Source organism: Zerene cesonia, chromosome 10, assembly GCF_012273895.1.
Source record: "Zerene cesonia ecotype Mississippi chromosome 10, Zerene_cesonia_1.1, whole genome shotgun sequence".
Classification (NCBI taxonomy): Eukaryota; Metazoa; Arthropoda; class Insecta; order Lepidoptera; family Pieridae; genus Zerene; species Zerene cesonia.
In genome coordinates this window covers 6,111,475-6,127,247 of record NC_052111.1, presented here as the reverse complement: position 1 = coordinate 6,127,247, position 15,773 = coordinate 6,111,475, and the positions used below count along the sequence as shown (strand labels likewise).

Sequence of the window (15,773 nt, the reverse complement as noted above, 5' to 3'; positions counted from 1 at the left end):
AGGGCGGGCGCGGTAGGGCGCGGCGGCGGCGCGGGGCGGTGCACGTTGCAGCGCGAGGTCGTCGCTCGCTCGCGCCGCGTACTGCCAGTCGGGAGCGGGATGCGGTGACGTAAAGTGCACCGGCGCGGGCCGCGAACGTAGTGTAGGACGGGACGTGTCGTGTTTCGATAGTTTTATGAATCGAATGCCTGCTCTGAACCATCCTGTGTGACTGTGCTTGTGCTGATACCTGTGACATCGCCCCTTCTCTTCACTACGCGGGTCACGGCGACCGCATCTGCTCCGGATCCGAGGATCCCCGAAATGGTGAGTGCGGTCGAAGCTCCCGATCGCGGTTTGTTTACGTCGGCCCTTGTGCTGCATCTCTCTCTCACAACCTGCCGCCCGTATACCCTGCGTCGCTTTCGTGCGCGACTCTTTCTATTTTGTTTTGTTTTCCAAAATCCAGACACCTACGTCGACGGCTCCGAAGCTGGTCCCGTCGGGAGATCGCGTTTTTGTTTGTGTGCATGCTTAGTGCATTTTTTGTAGTATCTTTTCGCAGGTAGCCGAGGGATCCTCCCCCAATCGCTTATCTACACGGCTTGCAAGTTCGCAAAATGACGACAAAAAGTGATGAATGTGCAAGCGGATAATGAGCTTGACGTTGCATAAAATGTAGGTCGATGGTGTGTGGCCGCAACAGTGCTGCACGCGATGTCGTGCCGCTCCCTTCGCCTAGCCGCTGCCGGCCCTTATTATGAAACACTCTTTGTAAGTCAGTCTAATTCCCATTGATCAATTGGGTAAATGTCAATGTAAACAATGCAACTCATTTCTTCCAGCTGATATTGAGATCAAGATGGTATTATTGTTCTAATTTATTTACCAAACAGCATTAACAATATAATTGTTGTATTTGATCTGTAACTTTGCTTCTTATTTAAAGTTAACATATGTACGTAATCACCCATATTATAAACGAACAAACAAAAAATGTGGTCGGTACCCACATCCGTTCTATTGTCATTCGTCAGGTATGTTTCTTTCCGGCCCTTTCAAATAGAAAGTATGGAAAGCGTTTAAGTATATTTTACTACAGATTTAGCCATTCACGTCGTCGGTATCTCAGCGTCTTGATTCACGCGAAGAGCGTATCGTAATAATTACGTATAGTCACAGGAAAGTGAGTCATGTTGCCATACAGCCGGTAGTTTCGCGCAATTTTGTCCGCGCGTCATTGGTTCAGTGAGACCGGTAGTGCGGCTTCTGCGATATGCTCGGAAATTCAATGAGAACGATTAAACAATACATTGTATCACAACCGGGAAAACCACGATACTAACTTGACACAATCGCATTGACAAGTATTTCCATGGTTCCAAATAAATAGTGTCAGACGGACAGATTCCTAAATTCGATGAATAAACGGATCCGTTGTCAGAATATTTATTAGATTGATTTGCATAATGTTCGGTGTCGGGAACTTGATAGTAATTTGACCTCAGAATAGCCACAGGTATAGGCGGTTTTTTTTCTGTAAGTATTTCAAATGCTACGTCAAACAGTTTCACCTTACGTTCTATGATCAGTTTACCATCCAATTGCTATCGCCAACCGGTCCGGGCATTATCACCGCTATCCGCCATGGCTAACGGTATCTTATGGATCCCAGAGAATAGACTTGCGTAATTTATAACAGACTACGTTTCTAGTCCCTTTGCTATAGCTATGTTTACGTCAACACAAAAAGCGAATAATATTCCCGATTTCACCGTGATTTGTATTGAAATTATTCACGTTGTTCCATTGTCATTCATAAATTCATATATCTGGCAGTGATGATATTACGAATGTTCCAGTCGAGTTACAAATCGAAGCGGACTGTTTTTGAAGGATTTTACGGTTACATTATTATTCGAGCCGCATATTTTTCATCATTTATGGGAATGAGTAAAAAAATAAATGTGGATAAAATCACGTAATTGCAGGCTTATTTGTTTCTTAAATTCTAAGAATTCATAGGACGAGCGCTTGACAATTCTTTTAGATTGCAGATTAGCGTAGTCTATGTCTAGTTTCTTATAAGTTGGGACGTTCTTGGAAGTCACTGTACACTGTAAACGTTTAAAAAGTCGTCGAACTCGAAACTTTTTTGCTCATTAATACATTTCGTTCTAAGAATACTGTAAATCTTGCATCTTGACAATATTTTTTCATTGCTTGAGCACGTATATGAATGAGGTTGAATGTGTTTTTGCCAGGAACATATGGCTTGAACTTTTTTGCATTATGCAATACCTTCGCTCATTCTTTAACAAACCCAGCTGCCAAGTTGAGGTATTCGTACGATAGAAATGAAATGCTAAGTAATAAGTAATCTATAGCAGCTTGCGGTGGCGCGTGCGAAGCAGGTGTGGGCCGGCTGCTGTCACACCTGTCGTCGCATCAGCTGCGTCTTGCTAACCTTTGTTCTACCACACTTAACTATGCACTAAGCTCACGGCATCTGCATGTGAAACTTGCCCAAGAACTAACAGACGCACAGTGCTCAATAACTCGTTATCATCAGCAAGCTTGTATATAGGGTCTCTTGTTATATGGGTGGGAAATTTTGATTCCTTTCAATACTATGGTAACTAGTTCATGAATTCTATTCAGAAGTATCTAGTGGAGTGACATGTTGCTTTTATCATTAGAACAAATGTTTGACGTATTTTATCCAATTTCAGTAATCGAAAATTCCGTGAATACATTGTATTGTATAGGTAACTATTTGATTGCGTAATCGTATGACATAGTGGAGAGCCTTCAGTACGTTTAGCACGTAGTAACAGTTTATCAGGCATGGCTTATCGCTTGTAGTAATTGCATATATACTTTACAACTCGATAGTATTGTAGTATCAATTGTCTTACTGTACTTCGTAGTGGCCAAATCAAATAATACATCCCGTATTACTTATATGCTTTCTTTTTCTTGAAATTTATTTCTGAGGACCATTTTACTTAATAGCATTTTTATCCGCATCACCAATCCGCATGTAAAAAAATTCGTGTTGAAGAGCTTCAAATAAACGCGACACAAAGCGAAGCAAGAGAGTATTGTTCCTTATTGTTCCATACGGGCCCCGTGGCAATTAGAACAGGTAGTTACGTATTTCTACGAAATCGTGAACAAGAATTAACTCAACCTGTATAGTCAGTCCTTAATGCAGCTGTACATACAATACGCTTTTATTTATACTTCATTTGTTTGATCGTGTTTCGCTTATAATACTATTTGTAACGCATACTCCATGAAGTAAAGATGTAAATGTAAACGATTCTTTGTTAAAGACGATGATTCATGTCTAAAATATCTATTTACATAATATTAGAAGTGGCTGATATAAATGTCGATATCAGATTATAATTCACGTTTATCGAGTTGCTAGATATATATTTTTAGCTTAACTAAGATTATTATTTTTTAAGATTGCACACTGCTTGTAGAAAATGTTCTACTTTAAATATTTAAATATAATTGAGATATAAGGCTACACAAAGCAATAGTCGGTGCAATTTTATGTTGACTCAGAAGCGATGTCTTTGACATCATATTTCACCCTTGGCCGTGTCAAAGCCCCGAAGATGTCCTGTAGTTTTCATAAATGGCAAGTTTTATGAGGGCCGGTTATTTACGAAGCGTCCGACGCGTGCCGCGCGCATAATGTGTTCGTGCGATCGACTCACAGATGTATCGTGCAACGCAACGCATCCGACCTTGCTCCTTTTAACGCTGTTCAATATTTTAATGCTCGTTCTAGAATATCGACATAATTCATATCTGTAATAATACTGTACGAGTGTTTTTCGTTACATGAGTTTTGTTAGGTAATGATAAATAGTCTATTTTATATTCAAGTGTGTTGTCATGTTGCTTTCAACGTTATTTCAATAAATACATGTTGACATTATACCGTAACAAATAGTTAAATATGCGATGTATTCGTGCCAGTTATTCAGTAATACCAATAGTCGTTAAACCGGAATCCGTTGAGTACGTTTCGGCATAGTTGGTAAAGATTTCCAGCGCAATGTTTGTACACAACCTACCTATCGTATGTAGCTTGTGTTCGGCGGCGGTCTCCGACCCTAGTTAAATAGTGCATCTATGCATCTACGGAAGATGTACGGGCGGAGCCCATTTCCCCTGCCCCCCTCACTGCGTGCTCCGCGTCACGTACGCATCGGCCCTTTTACGCATATAGAAGCGCGTTAGAGAGGGGCCGCGCGCGCACTCTCGTCCTCTACCAACTCGCCCGCTAAGGGTACACGTTATTAGCTAACCCCGCCGCTCCCCTCGCCACATCACATTTCGCCCTTCGACGCTTTTCGGTCGTCTAGACGCGACGCCCTCACAACACGGAGAATAAATCGACATAAAATTACTCGATGTAGCATTATGTTTTGTATCTAGGTCAGGATTCAGGATCTAAGTACAGCATGGCTAGTACGATGGTGACTGCGCGCGGTCGTCGACACTAACGGATCGCTATTTATACCTGCTTCGTAGTGCACCGGAACTCGCTCGATGCATTCACTGCAAGCGTCTCTTCTCTGCCAATGACCTCTTTAGCATGTTAAACACACTTCCTGAAACATGAAAGTTCAAAAGTATATGACATAGGATTGATTTCAATATCTTACCTATTTACCGAGTTCTTATTTTGTATGAGTTGCGAAATAAAGTTATGGCAATTGCGCCCTTCAGCTTTGTTTAGGTTGCGTCATACACCGCCTACATCTGTAGGGCTCGCCACCCACGAATGACATGAACTGTGTCAAGCAGCTTGCCCTAGTTTTTATCATAACTACAGTACTTTGTACGTTACGCCCATATCATTTCCGTATAATGTTTCTTTGAAAACTTTAGAGGTTTTCAATATAAGTTTCTAATGATAATAATATTCAATGCAACTCTTATATTTCACATCTAAATATAAACACATACTTCTTTGTAGTTTATCGGTTTTTGTTTAAAATAAGCCCAGACATCGCGGAGAAATTGTTTGTTAGTGATTTAACATCAGCCTTATGTCTGCGAGTGGGTGCAAATGAACATTGGATCTCTACTCGATCTGCGAGCGTTGGCCGCACTGGAATTTCCGCGAAAAAATCGGCGCGTCACATACCTACCGCGTCACTGGGTCGCGCGACGTCATGGTACAAGGTCGCAGTCTATATTCTATAACCAATATTTGACTTCCTCATTATTAATTAGAACAAATGAGCGGGACAAAGCAAGAACGAACGCAAGCAGATATGGAAATTGCATTCAAGTACTCTTCGGTTCTAGATTTTATAAGTCGAAAATATATACGATACATATATACAATGCTATTTGAGCAGTTTAAATTAATACGTGCATTCATTTAAGCTGTTAATTAGTTGCCAACTTTTGAGCGGTCTTTGTCGGCGCAAATAGAATTTAAGAATCAATATTTTCTTTATTGCTATATATACTTACAATAAATGATTATTGATTGGAATGTGATGATATGAATAAATCCGTGACTCAGGTCAATGGCACTCGACATTCAACATAAACTAAATCTTGTGATTACGTTGCAAGGTCTCGGCTAAATATTTTGTGAATTTGTAAAATCTAAATTCCAGTCAAATACAAACGTTACAATAACGCAAATAAAATTTTAAAATCTGCTTAGAAACGGATTTTATTTGATTATGTTAGGAACGTTTTCCTTTATTTGAACATAACTAAAATGCTCACTATCAAAAGTGATTGTGATAACAAACAAGTTCGCCGGACACGATTTGCGTAGGTGAGAATTTAGTTATCTACATTGTGCGCGAAATAAATTGTAGATAACACAAATTGCGTAAGTAAACACATCGCATGTTACGTACAGTGAAATAATACAGATAACGCGATAAAACTGTGACTGTACTGCCGTATATACTAGACGTCCATTTAAACTTTAAACTATACGAAACTAAAATAGGTTTGAATTTTAAGTTATGAAACAGAAATGTATACAAATTAGTAATGGAGCATAGTTAACAATCCAACGAGATCCTTCATACATAATTATGATACAAGAAAGCTGTTCTCACGGATGTTGATTCTTACTTATTTAGCTAGCATGTAAACTTGTACAATAGGCATTAGAAAGCGGCCGGTGACCACAAAAAGGGAGCATTGGAAGGGCTCCGTTTCGACTGAGTCGCTTCTTGCGACACGGTGAACTTACGTCACTATTGAACGGCAACCTCTCCCCGCATCCCACGGTACACCATACCCCGTACGCAGAATCGCCAAATACGGACTCTATTGTATACCGAACAATCTCCGACGTTGATGCCTTCTAAATTTTCACAAAGGGTTCAACCCTTCTAAATCGCAACGTTGGGGATGGGGCATAGTTTTTAATTTCATGCATGTAAATAAGTATTGGACTTGTTAGGACACTTGTGTACCGCGAGTTGCAGGGAAGTCGTCAAGGGCACTCTATTTTGTAATGTAATAATAGCGTTGAAGGTTGAGCTCTTTTTATGTTAGGGGAGCATCGTTTTGCATAATTCTGTGAACGATTTTAACAACATGTTCGATATTCAAAGCTCAACATAATATTTGGACGTTATCTAAACTGAGGAAGAAACAAGAATTATAATGTTTATTTAACGACCACATAAAAACTCGTTCCCATAATACGAGGCGGGCGTATGTGATAATCTGTTGTTTTTAAACATTTATAAAACAGTTCTAGAAACCAGTCTGATGAAGCTTGTATTTGTTGAACTCGGAGTTTTTTATTAGCGCATCGGGCGTGCATTTCTAGTACTGGTTCAGAATGCAGCTGTACTGAGCTCACTTCCTCATTGCACGGCCTCGCAGTGTCTATACATTGCCTTCTATATGTCTTATTTGTGCGTGTTTTGTGCACATGTGTGATTTCCTATACCTATTTAAATAACGACGATATTCCATTTGAACAAAATTAAATTTATAACGCTTTGCAGAAAGAATAATGTTAAATTGATACATACTCAAGCCAAATTAATTTATAACTTATCACAATGTAACCTCTGCAAACTAGAAGCCTGAAGTACCGTAAGGATGGCCTCTACGTTCCCGGTCACTCCAAGCGGAATAACCGGCTTGTATCTAATGTTTCCTTACTTTAATGCAAACAACTGCCTTTCGATTCAATAACTTAACGCTGTATTATTCTATGTCCGTTATATTACAACACCTCGACAGATTTATATGACACTCCTGTTAATGTTCTGGTATAGTTTGTTTATTGCGTTCAAGTCGATTTATATTAATTTCGACTTGATTTTACGTACCAACTAAAGATTTTGCTTAAAACTTTTAAATTTTGTAGATCAAAATTATTTCGGAGGTAATTTAAATTGTTCATTTCCACCTAAAGCCTATTTAGAGAAACTTATTGCTTTTAAATGGTAAGAATACTTAGCATGATTCCGTTTATACAGGTCACGGCAAATATGCGCGGAACAACTGTAGCCATGAAGTTAGAAATACTCTGCTCATAATCCGAAATAGATATTGCATATGAAACTCTAGTATATCTTAGAGTACGTATGAGTGGTAGTTATCGAATCGCACGAAAGTAGGTCAACTTGTATGACGGCAGCGATAAATGAGCCCTCGCTCGTTCATTATCAATTTGTGCAATATATGTGAGCCGCTGCTTTTGACTCAACTATGTACAATGTACACGGAATATGTCAACGACATGACACAGTTCGATCGGATTATCCAGCTATCGATCCACAGTGGCGGCTAAAAGTGAAAATGAAAATGTTGAATTGCAATTTGCAACTGCGAAAATGGTTCGAGGTCAATTCAAAATATGTACGAGGATCTATATAAGCGTTGCTAACTAAATTTACTTTCATTCCTGTTTGCATTGTTGGCGCAAGTATGTTTACATAAACAAAATGTTGCCACGGCGATTGGTTCGCTTTTGTGTTTATCGGAATGGCTTTGTTTTGCAATTGTATTTTCATTTGTATTGTATTATTGTAACTATATTTTATAGTAAAACTAGCTGCACCCGGCAAACGCTGTTCTGCCTTACTCTGATCATTTAGAGGTATGAAAAATAGATGTTAGCCGATTCTCAAACATACCCGATATGCACACAAAATTTCATAAGAATCGGTTAAGCCGTTTCGGAGGAGTATGGCAACGAAAACTGTGACACGAGAATTTTATATATATAGATTTTAGTGCCAGTATTAATATTGATTTTGTATTTAGTTGAATGTGAATATGCTCCTGTTTCTAAGATGCATAACTTTGTTTTTTCCTTTTTGAATGGACAAAACAGTTATTTTCTTCTTACCTTCTGTGAGCGACAATTTTTATTTAAGATATTTACAATACAGTGTCATTCACTTTTATGTGTCATGCTGCTAAGCTAAAATTATTTTGTATTGGCAACTGTTGGCTGTTCGCTCTTTCCGCAGTAAAAATAAATTATGCTGTTATAAAAGCTTTGTTTATTTTCTTTCAATTTTATGTCAATTGGTTCAGCAATAAAAATAAAAAGTTTACGCAATAAAACTTTAAGAACTATTTCTTATTCATCCATTTCAATTGGGTAATTTAAGAATTGTCAATTGTTTGTTTCTCTAATCATCCTATTGAACAGGTTATGTCGTCTCACTTAAACAGTATAGATATGGTTATTGATTCATAAATAGGGCGAAGGTTTTTTATTGTGAGTTCTAAATAAAGTTTGATAGATAACAAGCAAACTTAAATGCAGTTCGCATTGCATTCAGTTGCCGTGGTACCAAGGTCGTGATGCAATGTGGTCAGGTGAATTGTAGGTACAGTAATGTTGAATGCATCGCGTGATTGCGTCACGTATATATTGAGCGTCATTACTCAAGCAATTTACTTTATTAATGGTTTTAAACTGTGTATGTCATCTATGCTTTTTCACTTCCGTTTTAGTTTTTAATTGTACAGCAACGTATTTATGAGTGTGTTTCGAAAATTGGTTGCCAATTATGGCTCTAACATCCGAAATATCATATTGCTGTATACGATTGCTTCCATCGACAATCTTCGCATCAATCAATGATAATAGACAAATAAATCTATATCGTTAATTACCCGAGTTTGAGTTTAATGACCCTTGTTTTTCGATTTGCGTGACATTTACTCATAAAACTTGAAAAAAGAAAAATCATGCATAAAATTTATTTGTTCTAGATCTTAGAAGTGTAGCAAATGCTCGCATAAAAACATTGACCTCGGATTTTCTTTCGTGACCTGGTCAATCTCGTTTCAAGCCCTCGCGTTAATGGGGAAGTGGGTTATTATTACACTTAACTAACATTCCCCTTTGCTTGACGACGTCGTGGCCCGTGGGAAAGCTTCGTTCATTGCCGCTAGCTACATCGCGAGGTCTAGCACATGGGGCGCACCTAACGACAGCTTGCTTCAGTTATGTAAAGTGTTATGCTGTGGCGAACGACGAATGAACTCTATAAATAGCGGTCGATCCGTCCTTGAGCCGCGCGAGTGCGCAGAAGTAGGTCAGGCCGAGCCGAGCGGTGGTACTTCCTCCCCCACACTCCACGTTTCCCTCCCCGGCAACACCTCTCGCGTACCAACTGTACAGCTGCAATGTTGGCAAAACGAGTAGCTTCCGTGTTTATTTGCTTCAACTCTTTCTTGTGGGCGATCTTTACGTCTGGAAAATTTTGTTGACATTTGTCTCACATTCTATGTTATTCTGAGGGAATGATAAGAAAAAGATCTATATACATAAAGGTAAATAACAGGTAACCGTAGTCCGTATCAAATGCTCTATCAAAAATAAATAATCTTTCAAAGAGACCCTGCAGGCCAGGTGCATATTCCACTATTGTGAATCTCGAGATGAAATATAATTCAAACGCATACATGTATTAAATCGCTCCTGCCATCTTATTACAATAATTTCGTTACCTGAACGCATTGATACCTCGTTTTTGCCGGCAGGTAGCTGGTCGGATTAAGGCCCTCGCTCGAGGTTAAGTACATAATGAATCTTTACGGTAATTTCTCATCAAAATAAATTCACAGAATCTATCAAGTAATACAAATAACATCCTTAATATCGAATAAAAATAAAACAAGGATAACGAAATACGTTTATTCTGAAATTTAAATTTATTGTTATAACGAAAAAGTTACACGTGTCGCGTTATCAATTGTGATATAGAATTTATTGGTATTAGAATCTATTTGAATATAATACATACGTGAGTGAGGGTTTTATGTATATACAGACTTCTCTTGTTATTCTTATCTGTAGAACCTCGTAATATTGAGCATAAAGTGTAAAGTAAACATGGTCTACCGATGGGTAATGAGTGTACTTAATGGAAAGGCATACGAGTGTAAGAACAATGTCATGCTATCGAAGCACAAAAACATCCTTTGATGTTCTGACGCGATCGCCTCGCTCCAAACCTGTCGAGTTTGAAGTATACAATGGTCTTCGTAAGGGGAGGTTGAATTACACTTTTTAGACAGTCCGTTCTTATCCATCCAAATAGCATTGTTGGGATACAACCAGTAAATGCCCATGGTGATTTTTTAATGAGAAATATTGTTTTCTTAGAGATTAAGGTTAAAATATGACGTACAACCTTATTTTGGTGAGACAACAAACAAAAGTTTCAAAAAGTTCTGACATTACGTAAGCTTTCCTTGTAATCATTGTATGGCTTCTTTTATAACGAAATTGGTATGAAGAAATAATGTAATGAACAAGTACCTAACATAGCGTGATATTCACCAATTTTCTTTGGGAAATAAATAATATATTATTATTACAATAATTGTTAGTAGAGCCAAGTAGAGCGATACATGTGAATAAATAATGTTAGATGGCATTAAGTGTACGTGAACGCTGCTGCGGGCGATGTCGGTGAAAGCTCTCGTCCATTCCTATGTGTGCGTATGTAATCGCTATTTAATTTGGTCCGTGGTATCGTGTACAGGACGCCACCTGCCTCACTCCTTTGTTTCGACTTGCAAATGTCAGCCGAGGTCATCTAAATAAAGTTATACCCGAATGCGTCCGATTCGGAACGCGATCGCTGTCTAGACGTTGCGTTGCATCGTCCGATCGATTGCACGAACGAGCCTCAGACGGTCATCGACCCCGCGGGCGCATCGGTGACGTTACGCTCCGGTGATGCGCTCCTCAATAACCACGTCCACGGATGTTACGGACACGTCAATTTTTGTAACAAACTCCTGCGCTGACTAGATTCTTCATACTTTTTTCTCGCGTTTTTGTTCGACAGTTGAAAGCCCCCCGTTACTTTACCTGAGCTCTTTTTCTTTACAAAAATTCTATGACTTAATTCCATTGAATGTTATGGGCTGTATGGCAATCTCTGTGAAGAATAAATAGCACGTAGATTTTGGTATAGTTAAGCTTAAATTATAAAAACACTGCGCCATTAACGTGCCGATGCGTGCTCGGAACGCATTTGTAAAGAACACCGCAAAAAATCATGCATTGAATGTTCCAGAAGTTTAAGGATCATTTTGCCGCATTGTTGTACAATAATATTATGGTTCTTATTGGTTTTGCGTTTGCTTTTATGATTATTGCTTTTTCTAGGTAGCAATGTACTAATAACTGCCTGAGCTTCAAGGACATTCAAGAGCAGACAGCTACAAAGACATTACCCTCGGCTTTCGAATTTTTTTACGTATTTGCATTGTTATCTCAGGCAACTATCTAACCATTACAAGCGTCACGCATAAAGAGTAAATATTTGTAAACGAGACACTTCTTTTAACAATCACTACATTGTTTAATTATTATTCTTTGCGTTTTACTCATTTATTTGTTTATTCGAACGTAACCTCGACCTAGTAGATATTTGTGGGTCAACGTTCATTTATCTTTCTCTCCTTGAGCCTCATTTTAATTGATGTATTCATTGATGTGTACAAATTGTACAATGCTCTTTAATAAGTTTTCAAATAAACCACTACTTAGGAAATGAAACCAGAATTGTTATAGTAATCTGCTCGACTGCTATAGATCTAGTAGATGGTCTTGTGGTATGTTTACAAAGGGTGGTGGGTTTTTCCTACTAGGGCGACGAAGGCTCTTCAAATGGCGCTCTACGTGTCGCCGGGATTCACACGGGCGGCGGATGCGCATCTCCGCTTGGCGCTTATGTTCAAGGCGCGAAGACACTGGGGCGCAGCCGCGGTCCACTTCAGAAGAGCAAGACTCTCTCCGCATCAAGACGCGACCTTTACCAGACTCGAGCTGAGCTTCCACGCTGCTCATTTGCTGGAAGCCAGGGGTCTCAAGAAAGCCGCAAGAGATGCCTATCAACGACTTCTAAAGGAGCCTCAATTATCATCTACCCTGAAAGCGGACGTCTGTCGTCAACTAGGTAAGATGTTACCGTTAAACTTGGCAATAGAAACGGATGTTATAACATAACATTCCATGTGTACACCGCCTATTATGTTTAAAAATGTCAGATTGCGAGAATCTTGGCGTGGGAAAATGTTGGGGTTACATGAACCAGTTGCTCAGCATTGAAGTGTATGAAATGTAGTTACATTCGTCATAACGAGTCCTATAAAGTATAAACAAACATTACCCTCGTCGTGCTTCCGTGCACAGGGATGCTTACCGGTTATGGCTTAATGTTATTCAACATACATAATTGTATGGAGTATTGTACATGCGAACTGGTTTACCTTGTAGAGAATGTTCATAGCATGAGCCTGATTTCCGAATATTTCTAGGTCATTATAACTTGACATTTCTTTAAAGCTTCAATTATCGATATTAAATAACAATAAAAACAATATCCAGTTATGTCGTGGGTACAGAAATGTGCGTGTTTTATAAGGGGTTGATGGCAGATAATGTTTCAATTTGTTACCTTTTCGTTTCTTTACAGTATAACTATTTTTAATTTATGTTATTGAAAAACACGTGCTATTATTTTTTTTAACTTTGGTTTGACTTTGACCAAAAAATGCTGAGGTACGAGAGAGAGTAATAAATAAATATGTATTTTGCTTTCGCGTTGACCCTGTGTTTCAGATTATAATTTGTATTTGGTGACCTTAGGTATAAGGAAAGATAGGACAGTTAAATTTTTCGTAGTTTATTTATAAAAGAAGAAAAAGGGATTAGCATATTTTGGAGGGTATTTATAATAGAAACTTAGCTGACATTGTTACCGTCATCACATATCAAATACAGAGTAGAAATTATAGAAATGCTTATATTATGTAAAATTTTAAGAGAATTTTATAATAATGTTTCTCCAGGATGGTTGTATCACCGTTGTGCCTCCCTCGACGAGCCGGCTGCCCGTGCTCGAGCGGCTATCTGGTGTCTGCAGAGGGCAGTGGCGGCTGAACCCGAGTCCGGGGCCGGGTTGTATCTCTTGGGGAGATGCTTCGCGGCGCAGGGCAAAGTCCATGACGCGTTCATAGCGTATAGGAACTCGGTGGAGAAGTCCGAGGGAAACGCTGATACGTGGTGCTCTATTGGGTGAGTGCTTTAGATATAACATTTATTTAGAACAAATATGTATTTTTTTTTTATTTTTACAAATCAACTTCAAGGATACGTGGTAAATTGAGCTTTGTTGTTAGGGCTATTTTCCAAGTCAGTTCGTCAATACGAATAAAGATCGCTTGCGTTAGCTCTAGTCAGTATAGAATGGAGACATTTTAATTATATACAGATGGCATGAGAAGAATAATAATGATTAATTCGTTAAATGTCGCTTAAAAAGGAAGTTCGAATTCATCAAAGAATAAAAGGAATATCTTTGTCATGTCTCATAAGCTTTATTGAAGATATGTTTGTCATATATTTGTTGTGTGCTAACAAAACCTAGTAATTTCAATTAGCTTAAGTAATTGACCAATAAATCGACAAAAAAAACAGGATTAATTAGCGTTGTCGAAGTATTTTACTCGGGCAGAGTAAAAATTTGTTTTGGTTCAAAACGACCATGCTATTATTTGCATAATTATATTATAGCTATGACGTTGAGAGATTAATTACCTCGCCGCCAAATACACATGTATATTTATAACATTTAAATTAAACACTCATATAAAATCTTATACTGCCTAATAAGCTGTGTAGCGTAGAAGACAACGAAGACGTTTCGAATTTATTTTTTATCACAGAACTGGAATATATTCAGGTGTTTCACATCAGTATTCCCACGAATTAATTTGAATGTTTAAAAATAATTAGGCACGGACATTGATGATGTATGTATTCGCGACCACAGTAGGATATTGACATCGAATCGTTTTGTAGCGTTCTCACGATCTCTGGCCGGTTCAGAAGGCAAGAGGAAAAACGTAGCCTAGGATATATGGTAAGAATAGAAGTCTTTATGGAAGTCGTGAGACAAGAAAACAGGCATTGAACTTTTATTACAAGCGTTTCAAATGTTTCTGTCAATGGTATTACGTAACAGCATTAATATCGGCTGGAAAACAGACCGAGAACTAGTTCATTTCTATTTTAGCTTATAGTCTTGGCATATTTAAATCGTCCAATTGTATTTTCTAGTCTCTATGGTAGTAGAGCCTTCTTTGATGATGTTAGGTTTGTACATATTGTTTTCTTCTCTTAAATGCATTACAATGGACTCATCCACGCGCCCGCTCAGTCCCACTTCGACTCAAGCAGTGAACGCTAACCTTATCCACTTCTCTTACAAAGTGCTATCACAGCAACTGCGTTCCAAGCGTACACATGATACAATTGTCTTTATCATTTAACTGTCCTCTCCTCTCGTAGCGTACTGTACCAGCAGCAGAACCAACCGATGGACGCGCTGCAAGCGTACATATGCGCGGTACAGCTGGACAAGGGCCACTCGGCCGCGTGGACGAACCTCGGCAGCCTGTACGAGAGCTGCCAGATGCCGCGCGACGCGTTCGCTTGCTACAACAACGGGGGCGCCGCAGCCACCGCGTCGAATACGGCGCTGCGGCAGCGACTCGCGTTTCTGAGGGCGCATTTGGCACACGCGCCGATGCCCTCCGTTACCGGCAAGTGAGTATACGGTGGTGGGTTGAATGCGATGGTCTTAATGAATTTTGTAGGTGTAATATAGAGAGAATGACAGAGTTGGTTACTTTCTTGTGTTTGGTTTCACGCGAGTATTATACATTTCGAAATTAAAAACTTTTCAACGGATTTTAAACGTCTCCCCGTGACCACGCTCGCTGTAAAGTGTTCGAAACGTCGGGTTAATAATATAATGAATAAATCGCGTTTAAAATCCGTTGAAAAGTTTTTAATTTCTAAAAGAGTTGGTTACGTTAAGTGATTTTTTGGATTATTGTTTTTTATCAATGAAGATGATATACCCGAAAATGTACACTTAAAAAAATGGAAAATAATCTTTTTGATTTAAAAGAGATTTTTTTTATACTAAACTTTTTTTTACTTTTAACTGTTTTTCCATTCATTCCCTGTTCCTTATACTGAATTCATACGAGGTATATTTCTTTATCGTGTCCATAGTTAATATAAAAACGAGAGGTATACCAAAAAACAAAAAATAAATAGCTCGAAACGAATAAGGACATCATAATTAACCATCGTTTAAAAAATGTATCGTGAAATATTTTTTAATCGTGCTATTAACCTATTAGTCCGGTCAATTTAGACCAAAAAATGAGGGTGAAGTTACATAAAGTCCCAACAAGCTGAATTTCTGTGAAGT

General features: G+C 38.7%; 1 protein-coding gene across 1 annotated transcript in view; it reads left to right on the top strand.

Annotated features, from left to right (window-relative positions):
- Positions 1-15,773, top strand: part of LOC119829579 (lysine-specific demethylase 6A) — a 31,839-nt gene that overhangs the window by 6,448 nt on the left and 9,618 nt on the right. Inside the window, exons 5-7 of the mRNA XM_038352154.1 lie at positions 12,136-12,443; positions 13,339-13,564; positions 14,840-15,097. Of these exons, the coding sequence (XP_038208082.1) occupies positions 12,136-12,443; positions 13,339-13,564; positions 14,840-15,097 (792 nt within the window). The remainder of the gene's footprint in view (positions 1-12,135; positions 12,444-13,338; positions 13,565-14,839; positions 15,098-15,773) is intronic.